This window comes from Hirundo rustica, chromosome 4 (genome assembly GCF_015227805.2).
Source record: "Hirundo rustica isolate bHirRus1 chromosome 4, bHirRus1.pri.v3, whole genome shotgun sequence".
Classification (NCBI taxonomy): domain Eukaryota; kingdom Metazoa; phylum Chordata; class Aves; order Passeriformes; family Hirundinidae; genus Hirundo; species Hirundo rustica.
Genome location: NC_053453.1, coordinates 5,067,397 through 5,089,098, shown reverse-complemented (window position 1 = coordinate 5,089,098; position 21,702 = coordinate 5,067,397). Strand labels below are relative to the sequence as shown.

Below are 21,702 nucleotides of genomic sequence, written 5' to 3'. Positions count from 1 at the left end.
ATTAAGAATTTACCAGTGTAGAACAGTAGTTTAGAGCTGGTGCTGGCATTTACTACATCAACTCATTTGAGTCTGAAAGAATTGGTTTGTGCACCTAAAATAAACTTGCAGAAACTTTCCCCTATTTCTTATAAATATTAGCTGCAGACTTCTTTGGGGACACACTAAAACCAGCAGCTTCAGAGGCCTCAAACAGGTTGGAAATTGGCCCACAGAAGAGGAACTAAAATTTATAAGAAAAGGCAGAAGTGGCATTGCAGTTCAACAAGCCATAAGCCGCATGAGCTATGCGATGACTTCTGGCTCTTTTGCTTTTTTCTTTCAGCGATCATTCTGCTCATATATTACCTACTGCCTTTTCCCACCTCTTAACCTTCTGCATCCTGCAGTGGCGCTGTACAATGTCACATCTGTGCAAAGCTGCTGCTCTAATCATACACAGAAGCTGCACAGACTTAATCACATCTCTGACCTACTCTGTGCCCATACAGCTGCAGTCCCCAGAATCACACACAAAGTTGGGGAACTTCAGGCACGCTGTAGGGAAAGAGTGCCTGGGAGATATTTCTTTTAGAGGCATGTAGAACAGTTTTTTTAAAAAGAAAACAGGATCCTTCGAAGAGGGCAACATTGCCTCCTCCTTAAATCTTCTTGACTTGCACGTCCTCCGTGTCATCCTTCAACTCTGCACAAACCCGGCGCCACCTGACTTGTCTCGCAGAGCAATCAGAAACAGTCTCATAGAGCTAGATAAAACTCAAAGTAGTTCCTAGAACAGCTCTTTTGGAGCACACACACATGGTGAGGCACTCAAACAGGACTCTGCAGAAGCTCTTGGGTGGCATTCACTGGTGGAGAGTCACAGAAGCCAGCTCGGCTCCGCTCTCTGCTCCGGCGCAGATGCCACTCCCAGCCCTGCGCTCCTCCATCGCTCACAGCCCCGTGTCTGAGCCAACATCCACCCTGAACTTCTGGAGTCAGATACAAACTCATCATTCCGTGCTGACAGCCCCAAAACACTTGGAAAAGAAAAGAAAATAAACCTGCAATAATAAGCCCCCTGTGCCAGGTCTCGCGCCACAGGCGAGGATGGAGGGTCTCAGCGAGCACTCCTACACAGAGGCTCAGAAAATGGTCAGAGAATTTAAACTCCTAAAATAGAAAGTTCAGTGAGGGAAAAAACCTTAGTCATGTAAGAAGACTTGATACTTTAACTCTGAAGTGTTGTTTTTCCTCTTTCAGTTCAGAACACAGTAAGTTTTTTAACAAAACCTGTATCAAGAATCTAAAGTATACTTTAAAATATTATTACATATATAGCACAATAATATCACAATTCATAGCCCCCAATCTTTGCAATTTACTCAAAAAATTATTAGGTGCAGGCAGCTTCGTGTTTTGCAAAAGAGCTGAGGGGTATCTATACAACTTTATATTTAAATGATTTTATTATTTTGCCATCTACACTCCCAGATGTTTCCAATGTCTTACTGAAGTTTCTGCAAACCATCTGTAAACTTTTATACGTCTGGATTGTCAGTAAGGCAAAACCAGGCACTTACAGCAGCATTAAACACAGACATTTAACACTGTGAATCTTCAATATCTGCAGCAAACATTAATGGGGATATTTTTTCTCCCCTTGTCATTTTTAGCAGTTCAAATTACCATTTTTCCCTATGCAAATTAAAAACCCCCAAACATTAGTGCTGAAGGTAAAAAAGTAGCAACTATTATTAATAGCTTAACACATGCCTTGAGAGAGGCAACAAAGTGTGGAAGTTTCAACAACTTGAACCAAGCACTTCAGTCCCCCTTCCTTCCCCCAAGACTATTTTTCACTTCTTGATCAACTTTCACGCTGTTTGTTTTTGCTTCTCTGGAGTTTCCCATTCATTTCCATGCAGAGCACAGCAAGGAAAGCAGAGAGTTAACGCTGCAGTTGCAACTGGTGTGAGCCTTTACTATAAGCTTGAATTTACAGAGCAATCTCTCCTTAAAAAGAAATAAGGGAAAAAAAAATCCTCTCTGCACTGTAACACTGAGAAGTATATATAAAAATTCTCTCTCGGGTCTCTCTAAACATCTGTTCAAAGGTTTTGCTGTATCTTAAAAGGGCTCTAATTACCAGAAACTCCTTTCTTACTTAAGCCCAGGGCTCACATTTTGATTATAACTCAAGATCCAGTTAATTTAGGGGTAAACCCAAAATGCCTGTACCAAAGAGAAGAAAACATAGGCCTACCTTAAAACTTTCCAGCTTTTCAGAGGATCCAATTCAGATATTATAGACACCATTGTAGGAATAACAATAATAAAATATGTATATTAAAAATGAAAAAAAAAAAAAAAAGAAAAAAAAACAAAGAAAAAAAACAACGGCAGGGAAGGCTAACCACAAAAGCAGCAAGTACTCTACTCAGTGTGGGAATGACAACAAACCCAGCACAGCTCTTCCTCCTTCTCAGGCTGATAAGCACTTGTCCCAGCTTCTCTCCACCCCCAAAATCAATCTTGTGCTATATTGCTTCACAGTCCCAGTTTCATTTCTTCACCACTACCTTTTAAAGCCCTTGTAATCTGCTCCAACTGATCAAATTTGACCTTTTTGTAGTCCACTTTATTCCAAGCACAGCCCTCAGTTAAATCTCTCTTTATTAACACCGTCCTTCTTGGCTTTCTTTTGGAACAAACACAGCTCAAGCTCGAAGCCTCCAGCCTTTGCCAGCAATCATTTAAAGATTACTGCAAGCTGCAGCTTTCTCCTTTTGGGTATTTTCTTCTACCTCTGAGGTTTGTTTTTATATTATTTCCTGAGGGCTGTTGGTGGTCTCCCTTTCCCTGTTCTGTGCAGGTTGGAGTTTGACACTTTTAAAGGAGGGACTTTCTAATGCAACTCCTCTCCCACCCTTCCCTCCTCCCCTTGTCCCTCACCCCCATATGGAGAGACAGACACACGCATTAAAAGCAGTTCACAACCTTTAGAATACAGAATAATCTTTCTCCCCCCACTCTGTTCTTTAAACCTATTAGAATTAATAGACTTAAACACAGAAGCTGTGCTTGAAATGCACTGATCTAAAGCAAGGCTGCTATTATGAAGGAATAATAAAAAAAGCCTCATCATGCAAAGCCAGATGTAACCCTTTGGATGTTTGAGAGGGGAGAAGGTGTCAATGTAGGTCCACTAAACCAATTTTTTTTTTTTTTTTTTTTTTTTTTTTTTACTTTCTTAAAAAATAAATGGTAAAGCATCCTCCAGATTACTATGGTGATCTGAAAAGTTGTGTATCTGCTGAGAGTTTGTATTTACTTAGGAAAATCGACTTGATTGGCTTCTTTTGTGTTCTGTAATACTTTTGACATTGATTTTCCTCTATTTAAATATTTCTCTTGCATTATTCCCCTTCTAAATGTTTTCCATTCATCCTACAAATGTCTGTAACCTCTCCTCGGGCTCCACCAATTCATCAAGATTTCTGGAAACTCCCGAATTAAAATTCTTTGGGGGGGAAAAAAAGCAAAACAGTACCTCATGAAGTGTTCAGTCAGAACCAAACTAGCCCAATTGGTAGATACTTCCACTTTGATATTTATATCACAGGCATATGCTCCTAGTTTCCCTCTGCCACCAGTTCTCTCTCGCAGGGGAAAAAAAAAAAAAAAAAAAAAAAAAAAAAAGTTAAGATCAGCCCTTGTATGTTAAAAGAAGAACCTTGTATGTTAAAATGATATGGTGATCACAGGGAGATTTGGGAGATCTGGTAGTGTGTGACAAACTCATGTCTTATAATACTCATAATAAGGAGTACTATACGACATAATAAAGTTTTAAGTCTTCCACTGCCTCCTTCTTTGGTGAGATAAAACTCGAGTTGTGCCTTTCAGGCTCCCTGGTGTGCTGCAGGCTGGCTTTGGGCAGCCTGAACCCCCCCTTGCCGGCTGCACAAAGGCAGCACAGTCTTGCCCTGGCCAGAAGGTGACACCGAGGTTTCCCACCGCCCCAAAAAAGAGAATGTGACCATTTTGCCTGCCAGACAGCAGCCAGCTGATAGTGGTCAGACAGAAAGAACCAGTTTTAAATTACCCAGATACAAAATGCCTTCTATGCTCAAAGGCCAGAGCATCGTTGACCCCTCATTTAGGAGAAACATTGAGTCACCTCCTGCCTCCCTCCCTGCCTCAGCCAGGTGAAGCTCCTGGCTCAGCCTGTGGGGCACGATCCCTTGATCTGTTTATCAAGTCAGGCCTCAAGTTCAGGCTTTGGAATTTTACATCCTCCCCTAGGCAATGCTTCCAAGAGTTTTGCTTTGTCTCAGAGGGGTGTATCGAGGATAAACTTGTCAGAGACAGGTGATGGTGAGATTGCAGGTGCAGATCTGGGGCAGGAGGGTGGAGGACAGCTGGGGGTCACAGATGTTCCACCTATCTCTTAAAGCCAGCAGGGCACAGGGTGTTTCTCACCTGATACACTCATATCTCTCAGCAATTCTGAAGAGATAAGGCTTATATCCAGCTCTGGAAACTTTGGGTCCTTTATTTATTTAACTACAGGAGGTGGGCAAGATGCTTGTAATGGAAAATTAAATTCAGTTGTTTCTGTGTGGAATTGAGGAAACTTTCATCTTTTTTAGCATGGAAAGCAAATAAAAAGAGATTGGTCAATGTCTCTTTTATTCCTTCCAAAAGTTTGTAAACAACTGTTATAGATGTTAATCCCTCATTTGAGGCTGGGGAGGACATCAGTGGTTGCAACACACTGCCTTTTCTCTTTCCTCTTTACCCTATTGCCACATTTGCCGGTTTTAGAGCTACATGCACCTATTTTCCCATGTAAACTTCTCACGGAATATTTTTTATTGTGCAAACATATTGGTGACCAGGCTTGAATTAAGAAAGACTTCAAGCTTGGCCTGCAAAGAAAACAAAAATCAGAATACCCTGACCTCTCCTGACACATTGACAAGTTTGTGTCCTTGTCACGTCCCATCACAGGTGAAGGTGAGAAAGAGGCAGATGCTCTGTCTTTATACCCCACTGCACTAAGATGCTCAGTGTCTTACTCTGTTCATCCCAAACTTCCACAAACTCTGTCTATTTCAAGAATTTTATCTCTAACAAGTACATCTTATACTTTCCATAGATACATTTTTCACTGCCTTCCCACAGAAAATGCTCCATTATTTCTGCCAACATATCCAAATGAAAACTATACTGTAGGAGTAAATATACTTATTCCTTTCCCTTTTGCACTTTTGTGGTTATTTCTATTTCTTTAATCCCAAATTCTTGTGTCTGGAACGAAAGCCATGTCTCCATTTTGCAGGACCCTGATGGCATTTTGCCAGCTTTTCCCTACAACACTGAGGACAGCAACTACAAGCCTTCTAAAAATAAAACTATGAGATCAAGTTTAGCACAGAGGAACTTGCGACAGGCAATGGATTTTCCAAAACAGCTTCACGTGTTTCATACAGCATGTAACTATAGTGGGAGAAAACAAATAAAACAGAAACAGAAACTTACTGTAAGATAAGTTTAACTCTTGTGCTTAGATAGTGGACTCCAGCCCAGCTTTTAGCCAAATGTTTTTTGTGTTAGGGCTGAGGACTTTGTATTCAGAACTTCTATTTTTATGCTTTGAGTAAAGAAATTTCCTATGATTTTCAGCTTGTTTGCCAGAAAACCGCCAGCACATCTGTGAAATATTACTTAAGCAAATTTATTACAGTTAGCCAGAAGGCAGCAACCCCCAAAATTTTCTCTACCTGCTGAAATCCAGCCTATTGTGTAATTTGGGTTTTTCATGCCATAACACATTCCCCCAGTGAGAACTTATCAGTTAATATGATAAAGTACAAGCTTTCCAAGATTTTGAGTCATGTTAAAGTAAATATATACATATACTTTTGAAAACAGCATTCCTGTATACACACATACACAAAAGGATCTCTAAGCAATGTCATCATCCTTAGTTTAGACAGCTGTGGAGTCAAAAAAGTTCCAGATCAGCTAGCTACAAACATTTGAAGGTCAAGTACAGGACAAAGCATTTTAAAAAGAAAAAGCACTTACGGCTACTGAGCATTAGAAAGATGATTTTATGCCATGATTTTTTTTTTTCCCCTCCCAGCTCTTACTTTACCAGAATCCTGTTGGACTGAGAACTCCATAGTGTTAGGCAGGATAACAAACCAAGTATAATAAGCAGTTTGGGTTCGTTATTTAATCTTCTTTCGAGGGTGTTATCTCACTCAAAATATTTTAGGTGCCAAGGAAGGTCTGCCAGAGCACAACCTTTTAGTCAGAGTGCCCAAGCAGCCTGGTTATCAGGCAATAATAGAGAGACAAATAACCTTCCAGCATCTTCCCAATACATATTTTCTGTTGCTCTTTCTTACAAGCAATATTAACTTATTTGAAAGAAATCTTGGTCTTTTACCAGGAAAATCTCACTCTCCCTGGGGATCCTGTTGTTAAACAAAAGCTCAGCTATTAAACTGTGGCCTCCAACTCCAGGGCTGCTGTTGGGGGCTGATAAAGGCTCTTCTCCAGACTGTCTTATGCTGTCCCTCCCCATCAGCCTTGCCACCCCCCAGCCTCTCCTCCTAGTCCCTGATGCCTCGCCTTTTAAGCAATGGAGTGACTAATTGAAAATGCATTCCAGTGCTTCACAAGCAGCTTTTTCTTTCTTGCTGACCAGCCAAATGTTTTAAAATTGGCAAGATGCTGCTTTAACTTGGGAACATGAACACTTGTTCATGGCCTGGATGTGTGAAAAAAATCTGGCTGAATTCAATAATTCTGATGGAAAAAAATAATTAAAGATCTTACTCCTAGAGCTGGTATAAGTAAGATCAAGTATTATTACAAATATTTAAAGCTAGTCCATTCTTTCTTGGTGAAATAGGTAATTTGGGAGACAAGAATTTTTTAGTCCCAAGTCTAAGAAATTCCCAAAGTCATGCACTGGTGCTTGTACAGAACCAGAGGAAAAGCAGTCACAAACAGGCATAAATCCAGCTGACAATTACTCTTTGGGAATTGGGAACTGTAACCAAAACACCCTGGAGACAGCAATCGCTGATTCACTGCAGGTCAATGGCCAACTGGGCTGGGATTCAGCAATCTTATCACACACTGTAACTTAGAAGTTGGCTTCATCCAGCAGCTGCAGAGATTGAAGGGTTTTGTTTCCTTGCTGATTGTACAAAGCCTGCACTTTAACGGTTAATCATTAATCTTAAATTGCATAAATGTGTCTCATACTTATCGACTTCTCACTTTTACAGTCTGCAGAGACAAACTTTCAAGAGATGGATTTTTTTTTTTTTTAATCCTGATTGTATTTTTAATGGATTTTCAAGTACTTTCAGGTTTTGCTCATGACAACTGCTGCAATAAAAAGCCTCACGAACAAAGATGTGTTTTGTGTCTATTCACCTAGCAGAAATCACTATTACGACAAACTTCGTTATGAGAGAAATGCTTTCCAGCCTCTCTGAAGAGACAGTCATCCCCAAACTCCCATCAGCCTAATTGTTTTTAAGGTGCCTGTAGTTCACTTTAAACAGAATATGAGCCAAACATTTACGTCCTCTGCTGAATTTCTCTTTACTGGCCAGCGGGAAGGTTTCTTCATTCTGCAGCACTGGCAGAGAGAGAACACTTCTGTAGTCTGAGGCAGGGCTTGCCCTTCCTCACCCAACAGAAAGAATGAAAGAGAAGAAAAGCTCCTTGTATTTGCCAGACATGTTCAAAAAGAGCTCCTTGCACACCCCAATCTGCTTCTTTCATTCCATTTGGCAGAGTCAGGGGTCAGATTTGGTGCAGAGGAGAAAAGCAGCCGTTAACTGTTCCAGCGCCACAGCGGACTGAGGAGCCAAAGCTGACACTGTCTGTCTTTTCATTTCCATTCTTTTGGTGTCAGGTCATACAGTGAACACCAAGAGGTCCTTACGTAGCCTCATGAAAAGGTGATTGTTCAGGCTGCCTTCATAAAATAGCCCAGAAAATAAAAACTTTGGTAATGACCTTAATAAGTGCTTTGTTGTGAAGGCCATGTTTTCACATGGACCACAGCTGCATTTGTACAGCCCCAATGCCATCTCATGCAGTGTCGGAGAATAAATCTAAGAGTAATTAATTTATGCTGAATGCATACTGTAAAATGCTTAGGAAACCATTTCCAAAGAGACAAAAGAAAATTACTGGCTCTACATCCATATCTGTCTTTTAATAGACTCTTCAAATATTTACCTCTGGTTTTCTATCCACCACAGAAGTTCAAGGAATAGGATGATTATTGGTAAGGGACTAGATAGAGATATTCAGTTAATTCCTCTCTATGTCTTTCTTCTTGACTTTGAGAAAACTGTTTTTTTATCTGTGCCCTAGTTCTCCATCTGGGAGGGACAGACACCACCCTAACAATCTGCAGAGTAGAACACTAAGAACTTAATAGAAGACACAAAAATTGGCAGCTTTATGAAATTCCCTCCTTTCCAAGACTGTTTTAAGTATAAATCAACTGAAATATTGGTTTGTCATTCAGTGTAAAAGAACATGATCTGTTGAGACAGATGGCTTCTACCACTTCAAAAAAATTAAAGAGTTGCTGTTGCAAAGTAAGGAACCTCTGAAGCTTTAAAAAGTGATCTATACCATACCCTTTGGAAAGAAAATTATTTAAAAGCTCCAAAGTCCTAAAGGGAAATAAGGGGAAAAAATAGTAAAAGGGAATAAACATTCAGTTAAGAAAATGGTGAAATAAATGGGCCATTTCTGATATTCATATTTGTTAAAGTATATTCAGGCACATGATTTTGAAGGTGTAAACCACAAACACCTATTTTATGCACTGAGCTTATATATGTTAAACAGAAAGAGAGATACAAGGTCCCTTGTGACAGTGTGCTTTGCTATTGACCTAAAGATGATATGTGAGTAGGGAAGGAGAAAATGCCTCAGATGCCAGAGCAATCCCATACATATTTCATATAAAGGCGTGGAGGAACACCCTTCTAGCCTGTGTCTGAACGACACCAGCACAGGCTGAGTTTACCCTGATGCTGGTCAGTATTCAGGATTTGCTCTACTCACTAGAGATAACAATGTTTCATTTTCCCTTCCCTATTACAGAGGCTGGGAAGAGCTGACAAAACAGGAAGGCAACTTTTTGCCTTAACAGCTGGCAGGAGATTTTTATAGACACAAAAACCAATTAAGTGTCCTGATTCTGGGCATGTAACTCCCCTGGAGCCTTTGTTTAGAAGTGCTTATCTGCTTGCATAGGCACAAGCATCCACAAATCCACGCAGAGGTGTGTGTGTGTATCCAAACAAAGCACCACAGAGTGCACTGAAATGAGCTGTTGCTCTCCTGAGGAAAAACCCAACATGTTATCCCTGTGAAAACAGTACAGGAGAGAGTTTCGTAACAGTATTACTTCATCAATAGAAGGCTGACATTAAATTCAGTTCTAAAGGGCAGCTTATTCATAGAAAAAGTTCATTCAGGAAAAATCAGAGAAAGCTTTTTTCCTTATGTATTGAATGCAGTTGTTTACATTTAGTATCTAAAAAAACTTCTTTAATTTCTGACAAAGCAGTACCACATTTTTTTCCTCTTTCTGAGGACCATTCATATTAAAAAGGAGCATCACCTAAACATCATCCATCCATCCTATATTAATTAATTAATTAATTAATTAATTAATTAATTCATTCATTCATTCATTCATTCATTCATTCATTCATTCCTTCCTTCCCATATTAGCCATTCCATTACTTCCTACATCTGTTCATAAAAGTTTTATATCTTTCAAACCATTAATAGCTATTGTAGCCCAGGTTAAATTATTTATATACAACAGGTCATAGTCACACACATAATTTGTTTACAGGAGCTGCTTTCTTTCCATTCAAAAATACCCAAAACCTCATGCCAGACTTTTCTCTCTTGCTGACCTCATTTACACAAGCCCAAGCACGTTAGTGATTTTTCTCCCAGACAAGGCCTAGGCTGTGATTCCAATAAAGAGAAGCACAGGTCCCCGTGTTGAAAATAAAACATTTTTATTGCTTTCTAAACCTCGGGCATAAACATTCATTGCTTCATCTGACAAAACCCAACCAATAAAGACTGCAAAAAGAGTGAGATTAATAGAAGCAGCTTTCTAGAACATAGCACTACCCTCTAGACACTGGAAGTCTTGAAAATTGCACATCATAAAATTTGGCCTGTAGAAGAGTGAGGAAAATACTCTTCTTTCCTCATTTGGGTGTTCAGCCCAAGCAAAAGCACACTTCCCTGGAAGCTGCAAGACCTAATACAGGCTGAGTCCCCTGTGTCTGGACTGAATTTGTTGCTAATAATTCTTGGGACACTTCCTTCATTTCACAGGTTCCTGTTATAACAGGCCAGCAGAGATCAGTAGATGACAAAATCACAGAATGCCTTGGGATGGAAGAGACAGACCATAAAGATGATCTTATCCCACCCCCCTGGGCAGGGAACCTTCCACCAGAGCAGGTTGCTCAGAGCCTCATCCAACGTGGCCCTGGACACTTCCAGGGATGGGGCTGCCACGGATTCTCTGGGCAACCTGTGCCAGAGCCTCACCACCCTTTACAGTAAAAAATTTCTACCTAACATCCAATTCAATTCTACCTCTTTCAGCTTCCCATCTTACATTTCACTGCTCCCCCATCTGACAGAAATTTAGAGGACCGAACTATAAATTGTCTCTGTCGCTCAACAGCTGGGAAGTTCAGTCTCTGCCTGAGGAAATCAGGAGGGGAAGATAGTGTTGCTTTTCATGGTAGGTTCTTCAGATAACTTATATTTCTCTTTTAGTTTGTAACTTGTCTACAAATGAGAAGTTCAAGCTGTTGCTAATTACTCCTTACCCAGCAGTTTGAGGAAGTATTTTCCTCTTGCAGTGTCTAGTCACTAACAAGGCTGCTTTAAATATCCCCAAGACTTCTTTTATTTTTTCTTTTAGTTACCATCTCCTTAAGAAGTAGGCAACCTTCTATTCAGATTAGGGATGCTGAATCTAAAATTCAGGTTCATTTCATGGTGACAGTGCTGTTGTGAATTCAGGTTTCATGTTGATGTTACAGATATCACAGCCTGGCAGAACACTGGGCCTAACACTCTTCCCAAAACACAATCATCCAGCTGAAGCCTGTTTGGGATATCAACTGGCCTGTGTTCAACCCAGTTACCCTGTGCTCTGTTGGTCACGAACAGCCACAATCTTCCCTAGACTGTCAAGGGATGCAAAATACAAAGCCTTGTGTGCCATTTTCCAATTGTAATGCCATAAGGGAACGGTATTTTTAAAGGAACTCCTGGGTTACATTTGTTACATTCTTATTAGTCAAATATTTTTGGCCAAATTTCTGCATATTTTCTTATATTTCCCCTTTTGCTGACAGACTGATCAGCCTGTGCTTATGTGGGGCAGCCCAGCTGCCTTTTTTGAACTGACATAGTCTAAACCATGGCCATGGTAGGGCAAATAAAAATTCCTCTTCAGGGCAGATTAAACCAATCTACATATTAAATAAAATCTATTCCCAATAAATGTTTCCAGATATCTAAGTTTCTATGAAATTGAAACAAATTTCATTATCCTTGCATGATATGAGCCAATAATTCTGCTATGTTTCAAGTACAGAACCAAAATATCTGTCACCCAGGATCTAGAGAAACCCGTTGCCCACCTCCGTCTTTCCTGCTGCGCTGTTGAAAACTTTATCTCTGGAGAGTGATGACCTATATGAAGAGTTCACATACAGAAGGAAGTATGAAACTACTTTGAAAGAAACTGCTTTAAAAGACTGCTCAGCCCAGCATGGAGAAGCAGTGCCATTTTTTATCCTCACCTGTACATGCTGAATATTTTCCAGCTCTTGCTGAAGCAAAAGCCTACTCCCCATCTCCCATCTGGCCCCTCTTCCCCACCATCAGAGGTGAAAATTATTTTTGTGGAACCACCTAAACTGATATTCCAAACTCTTGTCTAACCAAAATTGTCATGGGAAGCTGTCCTGGCCTGGGTGTCAGGATAGGTTTTGGACACATGGAATGGAGAAACAACACTTGAACACTAATATAGCACAGGATCTTTTCTTTCTGCTCTAAACCCTGGCACAAGACTGGAGGAGTAGTAGCTGCAGCTTCATCAGCTGTCGAGTTTGGCAGAAAGGAGAACTTTACCAAGATCAATGATGTGTTTCAGATCAGGATTTATTCCTCAGGTCCTCTCAGACAAGGAGGAAAGGGAAGGTGCTCTCCCCTCTGCAAGCACTGCATGTGAATTTATTGAGAGCTGTCATCTAAAGCTGAGAGACTAAATTCAGTGTGTGTGGACACTCTTTGAAAGACTGCCAAAGGCTTCAGAAATAGGAACATAAATTGAAGGTGAACAAAACTGCAATTGAATCTATCTCCAGCAAATATAATTAAGGAAATAACCTAGTGAATGAAAAATACATTGGACTTTTAGAAATCATGTCATTTTCAATAATACAAGAAAAAGGTAGGAATTCCCAAATTGAAGAGTGATAGAAGAACCATTTTGAAGTAAATAGGCTATCCCAGAGCCAAAGACTGTTCCTTCTTTACCAGCAACAATGCCGGTATGTGGCAATAATGTTCACAGTCCCCTGAGCTACAGTACTGCTGTTTGCTCCTGGCATACCTTCAGCTTTTCCCACTTGGTCATAGCCCTGACAGCCACCCCCTGTTCTGCCTCTGGCTTCTCTATTACAACCTGATGTATTTCATAAATTTTCATTTTTCCCTATTCCTCCATTTCCTCCCTCATTTTCTCTTGTATCTCTAAAATTGCTGTCCATACTACTGGGAAAGCATAAGCTTCCAGCCAGAGGTATCCTCTTTCCTCACTGTGGAATTATGATAATCTAATAAACCATGAATAAAGAACTGTCTATTTTCCAATCAGTTTCATTCAGAATTATTTTCCTTTGGAAAATTATCTCTTTGAAAGCACCAGTGTGTGAATGACTAGCAGGTATGTACTCAGTCTGCTGTACTGAATGTAATCGTGTCATGATCATTCATCCTTAGGCAACACAGTCTAGGGACAAATCCATCTTTATCCAACATAATGAAGTCCAGGAGAGACTTTGTTTGCATTGAGCACAATATCATTTATGTTTGAAACTTAAAAACCCCAAACAAATCATCATCGATTATTTGCTACCAAGTGCATGGGTGTAGTAGCTTTGAATCAGAAAATGAAATAATTGAATCCTAGAATGAGCTGGGTTGGAAGGGACCTTAAAGATCATCACATACCAACCCTGCTACCCTGGACAGGGACACCTTTTTCCAGATTGCTCAGTCTCCTATCCTACCTCCCTGAACACTTCCAGGGATGGGGCCACCTCACATCACGCCTCGATTCTCCTCCATGTATTGTCAACTGGTGCTTATGGAATAACACATCAAGGAGTTTGATTTGTCTCTTGCTTGAAATAGTTGAGTGGAGTGTGCTGGTTTGGGCTAAAATCAGCACAGGGGAGACACCTTTGAATCACCAAACCACATCCCTGTTGGGTGTGCACTCTCGAGATCCTGCCAGTGCAGATCTGGAGGCCATTGGTTTTGTGCTTCTCCTGCCATCTGTGGTCCATGACCTTATTGACCTGCATAGATCTTCACAGCACCAGCCTCTGGGCACCTCCTATTCCACTCATTCATTAATTCCACACAAATTCCATTTCAAGTACCCTTTTATGGCAAGAATATTTTATATTTTACAGAGACCCATTTTTCAGATTCCTCTTTTTGAGCAACCTTGTATGACCTCATGGCTGTCCCAGCTTTGACTAGAGACCTTCTGAGGTCCTTTCCAACCCTACTCATCCTTTGATTCAAAAATCCCCTCCACTCTTTTTATTTTTTCCCCCACTCCAGCCATTTTAGACTGCTTATGGGTGGAGATACTAAATCTGTTTATTCAAATCAGGAATCTGTCAACAAGATAACTCTATCAGATTTTTAAAATATAAATTCACAGTTCCATTGATTGTAATTCATGGTACAGAAAGGAATTACCTCATGTAAGAAATAAGAAAATGGATTTCATTAATGAGCAGGTAAAATTTTGAGTTTGTACTGCCTGGACCTTCACCTATCCTCCTAAACAAGTTAGTTTAAAATCCTCTTGCCAGTTCCAGCTATGATTTGACTGAAACACAAGCACTGTGTATATAGCTTACCAGGCTCTCAGTGGGGAATGGGGGGAGACTGATCTCCAATAGATCTCAGCCAATTTACATCTTTCACAAACCTGCAAATCTGGCCTTTTCCCAGCATTCCTCAATCCCTGAAAGATCTGCTGTGCTGTAACTGTAGCCTGCCAGAGCCATCCTGACATGTCCTGCCTGTCTCTCCAACTTGCCACGTTACTGAGACAATATGGGGGGCAACATCTGCTCCCCTGCATCCTTCCAGGGCTCAAGGAGCAAGGTGCGGAGATTAAAAAAAAAAAAAATGGAAGAAAAAAGGAAAACAATGGTGTAAGGCACATGTTGGGATCTTTTGAGGGTTGTGCAGCAGCTGAGGCATGGGGATCTGGAGGATGAGTAATTTCAGGCAGACACAAACTTTCCCCACCACTTCCCCACCTTACATGAAAGGAAAGGCAGTCAGAGCCAGACCATCTGGACAACTCTGTGGGAGCAGAACCTGCAGAGAGGACTGGGCCGCCCGCGATGCTGAGCTGGAAACAAAGCAAAACAACTTCCTCTGCAGGCCTTCCTCAGCTCACTCATCAGCAGCCATCAGCTGATTTATATCAACGAGCACTTGCAGCAATTAACCCTTATTATCACCCTCCAAATGGAAAAGAAGGTTAAACCAAAGAAGAACAAAATATTATGAGAAGCGTGACATTAAATTAAACCTGTGATAGAGTTTCAGGGCCGTTGCCATTGAAACCAAGAGAAATTTGCCACAGGACACACAGCAGAGGTTGGAAAGTGCTGTAAGGATTCAGTGTCCTACTGTTGTCATAGCACCATACTGTAGTCACAAATGGTTTAGAAGTTAAATTTGAAATAGAAATTCATAGGAGAGGCAACTAAACAAGCAGGACAATATGTCACCAGAACAAGTAGATGTGCAGAGCTTGACAATTTGTATGAAAATCTCACGACAACTTCCTCATTGATCAGATTTCTATTGCTACACAAATCTTCCTCTGTGCAGATTAGCATTTGTTCTTTTATTATTTAACTACAAAATTTCTAACTTTCATAAATTCCTCAATTATTCCTCCATTAGCCCCATTATCCCATCTAACTATTCTTTTTCCTACAATGATTTCAGTTTTGAATTACCCAGCAGTAAAACATTCAATGGAAAGAAACTGACAATTGTATAGAATTATGCTATATATTCAGGAATATGTGAATCTATCTCATACTAAATGCAGCCTAAAAAGAAAAAAAAAAAAGGCTTAAAATTTCAGTAAATATTACAAAATATTTGACCACACCTGTTCACAATGAAATATATTGTCTCCCACACTGCAATATTTATTGCCTATGAAGACTATTAAGGAAAGATTTATTCTAGTTGACACTACGCAGTAGTTAAGATATAAACTGTTGGCTAAAACGATAAATTATTCTGTTTCTAAAATGACAAAGGACCTTTCCACACAGCTTAATAAATTTTAGAATTTCTGATACACAATTCCTGTATTCAGTTATTTCAAGCAGATGCATGCAAGTAAAGGACTGTTGGTTTCATCAAAACCAGAATATGTACTTGATGAGACCAGGTCTGTTAATTTTAACTTTTGACATTTGGGCTTTATAAATTATATCTGTATAATTTTGGGAAATTGCAATGGAATGTGATAGCCACAATTGTTTCTTTCTCCTGGATTGCTGCAGAAAGTGGTTTTGTCCACCTATACCCATCCAAGTAGATTTGGAATCTCTTAAATTAAAAAAATTAATGGTGGGAAAATTACTATATAAAGAAAAAAAAAATAGTTACCTCTGTAATGATCAGTACTCAAAGGCTTTTAAGGTACTAGAAAGCTTTGGAGTTTTAAAACAAAGAGAATACTGGGATCAGGAAAAATATTATAAATAATATTTGGATTAAATGAATGTCATAAGAATGTTTTCTCAGAGAAAACATTGGTGGCTTCATATAAATTATCTTTCCTTCTAACAGAGATGTTAACTTATGATGTAGAGTGGGGTTCTGCTGTTCAATACACCAAGAAATAAAAGTTCATGTATGTGCCATGACAGAGGCAAATTTCTGTTGTCTCTAATTTGGCAGAAATATAGGAAATGCAGATAGAGCATAAAAGCCTCACTGGGAAGCTGGGCACTGGTACACCTCAAATCCTAATTAGTTTATTGATTAGGTCTATAAAGATGGTGTCCTGTTAACAAAAAGGATGTGTTATCCATCCTTTGCCTATTGTAGTGCTGTAGCAGTTCCAGCAAGTTTAGCTTATAGATTTATACACTTGTCTCTACAGTCCATTTATAAACAAATAGCTCAGAGGATTTAGCTAACCCCCATCTGGTTACTTGAAAAGCAGAAGTGCAAAAATATCAAAGTAACAGAAATAAAAATAATTTTAACTGGTCTCCATCTGGCAATTTTAATAATGGAAATGTTAAGTTGTAAAATGTGCCAGCTATCCAGGCTTTGTGCAAAAAAGAAAAATTGTGCTTAAAAACATTTTAAAAGTCAAGACAGGTTAGATAAGGATTTAGCTGAGGGTCAACTAACTTCAATATCACAGAAATCTGGGTCACAGTTTACTCCAGCTCAGAGAAAGCATATTTCCTCTTCAGTATTGGGGCTTGCAACACTTTCTTCTGGATAGGAGACAGAGGTTGAACATGGAGATTTCTAAAACGCCTCCTTCTGCAGCTGAAGTTGTGACATTAATTTAAAATGTTTAAACTCTTTTACATTCTGAAAAAGGTTTTCTTTTAGTGTTTGATAGCTGAAAGGGTTAAGGTGGCCAGGAAGGGCCAGATCTTGGACTCATTTGAAAGAATAAAAGAGAACAAATTCCCACTGACTATTTATTAGTTGAATCTTACAAACCAGATTTGCATACTCCATCAGGAAACTTGGATGCTGAAATCATCAGTGCTACAACATTTAATGTGATATATTTTCAAAGTTAGTCTAAAACCTTTGCACAGCAGGTTTGGAATGATCATGGTTAGCATTTTTCTTCTATTTTTCCATTCTTCCCCCTTCTCACTTTTGTTTTGTTTCACTTTGAATACTTCACAGTGTTTGTATTTTGAAAGCTGGCCTATTTTCCCTCACAAAGCAGATTCAGTTTGTGATATAAATGCTAAATCAGCATGTGTCAAACTTGTTAAACCTTTTTTATGCCAGGCCTTGAAGGACCTGATAAAATAAAGCTATAAAGATATACATTTTAATAAAACATTATTCATGCACTGTTAGTCCACAAAATATTCTCATGTACTATACGGAAATGAAAAGCAGCATTTCTCTGGCCTAAAGCTAACTTTTTATGACTCCCTTGGTGATTTTTCCTTCTTTAATACTACTTTATTTATTTATTTTACAATAAGCCTTCAGAAAAAGGGGGGCATTTTTCTCAACATTTTTGCATGTGTTTTTTTTTTTTTTTTCCCTGACCTTTTACATCACCTATAGAATAATTTAATAGGGGTGTAGAAACCAGGCAGAGTAACTGCTGGAAGCTATATATGCTGATCAAAACCCGGAGAGAGCAGCTCTGTCAAGAACACAACTGCGGTTGTGTGGTTCAGACACTGGCTTGGGAGTCACAAGATGTGGATTTCCTTCCTTAATCTGCCTGACCCTTCTGAGTGATACCAGCTCTCTGTTTGCTCGGCAGGAATGATAATATTTACATTCCCCCATTCTTTTGTCTATTAAAATGATAGGTGACTTGAGAATCCTACTGTCTTTTGTGGTGCTCCTACACAGTGCAGTTATTCCAGCTGATGTTTTCAGGTATCACCAAAAGGTAAAAATGCACATGAGGAACCCAAGCATCCTGCCCTCATGTGTAACTGCACTCCTGCAAGTCTGAGGAAGAAAGCCCTGAGACAAGGAGGGCTCCAGTGCAGGCCTGTAGGCAAAGCCAAGCCTTTGTGTGCTTAAATACTGGAGCATGGGTTTTTACATTTCATAAAATCATAGAATTATTTGGGTTGAAAAGGATCTTAAACACCACCTGGTTTCAACCTTCCACTAGGCCAGGTTGCTCAAGACCCCATCCAAGATGGCCTTGAACACTTCCAGGGATAAGAAATCCACGGCATTTCACAGTCTGCAAGTCCTTAAATGCACTGGAATGTCTCAGGTATCCAATACTGGCAGCATCCTGGAGGCTTTCCGAAGACACTCACTGGAAGGTGTACTGTATTCAGTGATGTAGAGTTATCTCTTGCTCTCATTCAAGATACCTGTTTTGTTGGTCTGGTTTTCTTCTCTTTGGACCATTTTCATGATTGTGACTCACACCTTTCTGCCCGCCATTCATTCAACTTTATCAGGGAACATGAACTCTGTGGCACTCTCAAGGACGTCACCAGATTTCTAGGCTTTGGGAAAGCACAAACCTACAGGACTTTCAAAATTTCATCCCCTGGATGTGTCCTTCAGTGACTGGTTTTCCTATAAAGGGTCCTCTGTTAGAAGAGCAGCTACCATAGAGAATTCCAGCCCCACTAGACCTAAACTTCTTTCCACACTCACTGCTTTTTGGAAATCAGTACAACTTCCATGGATATTTGCTTCCTTTTGTCCTTGCTGATCACGCTGCTGCTGACTGAATGACCAACAAATAGTCAAGACTAACATCTGGATTTATAAAGACTGCTTCAGGAACAAGCAAAGAATTTCTCTTCTGAGGCAGTAACAACCCGTTGCTGTGCAAATATCAAGTACTGTAACTGGGTTAACTACAAACCCATAGAAAACCACAAGGATTGAAGGAGATAATTATCTTTAATATGGCATGACAAAGAAAAATTTTCTCCTATTATGCAAAAAATGAGGTGCATGGAGCAAAAGGCAGAACTGCTGTTGGTAATGTAGTTCCTCTCCTCCACTGCAGGCACTGGTAGCACAGAGCAGCTTATTCTTTCTTTTTCTCCCCATGCCTGAGATTATTTTTTCCTGTCTTGAAGGAGTCCCACTGTTCTTCCCTGCCTTCCACACCTGCTCTCTTCTTCTTTGTTGAGCTACAAAGTAAAACAATACACATTCAAGGCACAAAAATTCCACAATGTTTGGCTCCCAGTACTCAGAAACCGATGAACTGAGAAGGAAGGGAAGAACTTTTTCTAACTGAGCCTCGAGTTCCTCCTTCAGCAGATGAACTGCTCAAATATAAATGTTTAATCCATATTCTGCCCTATTTAGAGGTATTTTGGGCTGAGGATTTCAGTAGGATTCTTGCCAAAAGAGCAGGCAAGCAAGGAGTGCTGGCTGGTTGTGCAAAAGTGAGCAGGAAGCAGTCCTAGGGTTTGGGAGGTGGGTTTTGCATGCTGGGAGATTAATGCAAGCCACTCAGCATCTCCTTCCTCCCCCCTTACTGTGCTGTAGGTTCAGGAGTAACAATGACATTTTTCTCCTTTGTGCTGATTTGAAAGCTACTAATGAAAACTGCTACTTAAGGACTAGTTAGTAATGTACAGAGGAAATTCTTGGAGGGAAAAAAAAAAGAACAGTAAATATGCCTTTCAGTCCAAATGTATGTGGCTTTATTCAAGGCAAGAAAAAAACACCTTTCTCAGAAAAGAGACATATCCAGAAAGAAAAAAATCATTTTTTTTTTCTTTTTTTTTTTTTTTTTTTTCCCCTGCTGCAAGAACATGTATGGAAAATTCCTGGCAAGTTCTACAAACAAATTAATTCCTTGTTTTGCTAAACATATATTTATACAACGGTTATACAATTCACAAGCCAAGATGTTCTTGAAAAGAAAGATGGGTTGATTTGTCATATCCCTGGCAGTGAGGCTGTTATTACCTTTGCTGCTGCTCAGAGAAATCTCAACAGGTCATAATGCTCCACTGTGTGTCTTAGACCTGGAGGAGCAAGGGAATTCTCATTCATTTAAAGATACAGCAGTACTGCCTCCATAAATCCGCTCAATGGGACGAGGTGTAGACCTAGCTCAATGAGGCAAAGATAGTGGTTTATACCATGTTTTCAAGCTTCATTCTAAATAGTAATTGATTTTGTGGGTATACATCAGATTTTTATGTTCTTCTGGATATCATTGTCTGCAATTTCATCCTTTACTTTACAAAGAGCACCGATTGACTGGCATCCAGATTACATCCTATGACATCCATCTACTGTGGTTTAGGATCTTGCTATAAAGCAATAAAGCACTTTTATTTCATATAAAGAATGATTTATACTGAAGTTAATGCCTTAAGTGTAACACATCCACACTGGGTAATGTTATCACAGCATATATTTCTTCTCTAAGAGTTAACCTACAATCTAACTTGCTTTTGCAATGGATGTTTGCATAATGTAAAACAGCCACTTTGATACTAATAGAAATAAATGGCTGAAAGAACACAAAAAATGGAGAGCTTTTGCTTACTATTTAACTTCTTTCAAATAGCAGTGCTGTGTGAAATTCTAATACACTCTCTGCAACAGTCAGTCAGTAAAATGGTTCAAAGATTAGAAAATCACTTAAAAATGTAATTAATACAGGAGCACAATTCTCTGTGTTTTATAAGATATGATGCATTTAGTGTAGCAAATAAAACATAGCATAGGACAGTCATCCACGTGTATTATACTTCTAATCCATTAAAATATGTACATAGATTTACTGTATTTGCCTTACAAACTTTGTATTTTCTGCTCTGGATTTTGAAGAGTGATGTTTAATTTAATTTTACAGCTTCTTTGCTATCATTGAGGTTTTTTTCTAAATTTCTTCAGAAAATTCATCGTTCTAAGCTGACAGTAATAAATCTGGATTCCAGTAATAAATAAGCTGGAAATTAAATATGTAAGAATATGTCCTAAAAAAAGTTTATCTTCATGATTTCTAGTATAACGAGTGGAAAAGGACGAGAGGATGATATCTAGTTCACCTTCTACTCAGTCAAGGTCAAATTTACTTTCCATGGACAGTGTCTTGGTTTTGGTGCCTTAATCTTCATACTGATATTTGATTAAAGGTTCAAGACTAGAGAGATGCTCTTGCTTTCAGCAGTCAGCTGCACCCTGAGCAAATCTGTGCATTGATGCTTTGAAATGATGGTGTGTTTCCTGAGGGATCTCAACTTCTGAAGCCATTATTTTGTTTCTGTCTGCTTCATGAAAGTTTTGTCATGAGACAGTGTTGTTTTGCTCATTTCAGAGGAATTAGATTTTTAAGGATTTCAAAATTGTCAGCACTTCTGAAAGTTTGACAGTTGCCTGAAGTTACTTTGCATAAACACTAAGTTGCTCCCACAGTTAATACACTAAAAACTTCAGGTCAAGGCAAAAAATCTTTTGTGAGAAGTCTAGAGCAATCCGGAACACGCCTTCTAAACCTTGTATTTTTACTTTTCAGTTCTATGCAACGGTCTTAATATTTTCCATACCTTTGTATCCTATAATCCAATTTCTGAGTCCAGTAAGGAGAAG

At 39.4% G+C, this 21,702-nt stretch overlaps 1 protein-coding gene across 6 annotated transcripts in view; it reads right to left on the bottom strand.

Annotated features, from left to right (window-relative positions):
- CELF2 (CUGBP Elav-like family member 2) overlaps positions 1-21,702 on the bottom strand; it is a 451,396-nt gene that overhangs the window by 371,321 nt on the left and 58,373 nt on the right. For 2 of the 6 annotated variants that reach the window (XM_040062988.2, XM_058420357.1), the window contains exon 1: positions 2,246-2,660. The exons of 1 other annotated variant lie outside the window; for it this stretch is intronic. In XM_040062988.2, coding sequence (XP_039918922.1) covers positions 2,246-2,298 — 53 coding nt within the window. In that variant the 5' untranslated portion in view covers positions 2,299-2,660. Of the gene's footprint in view, positions 1-2,245; positions 2,661-3,532; positions 3,625-6,140; positions 6,194-21,702 lie in introns of those variants that run through there. 3 more of the 6 variants (XM_058420360.1, XM_058420359.1, XM_040062990.2) reach the window with 3 other exon arrangements.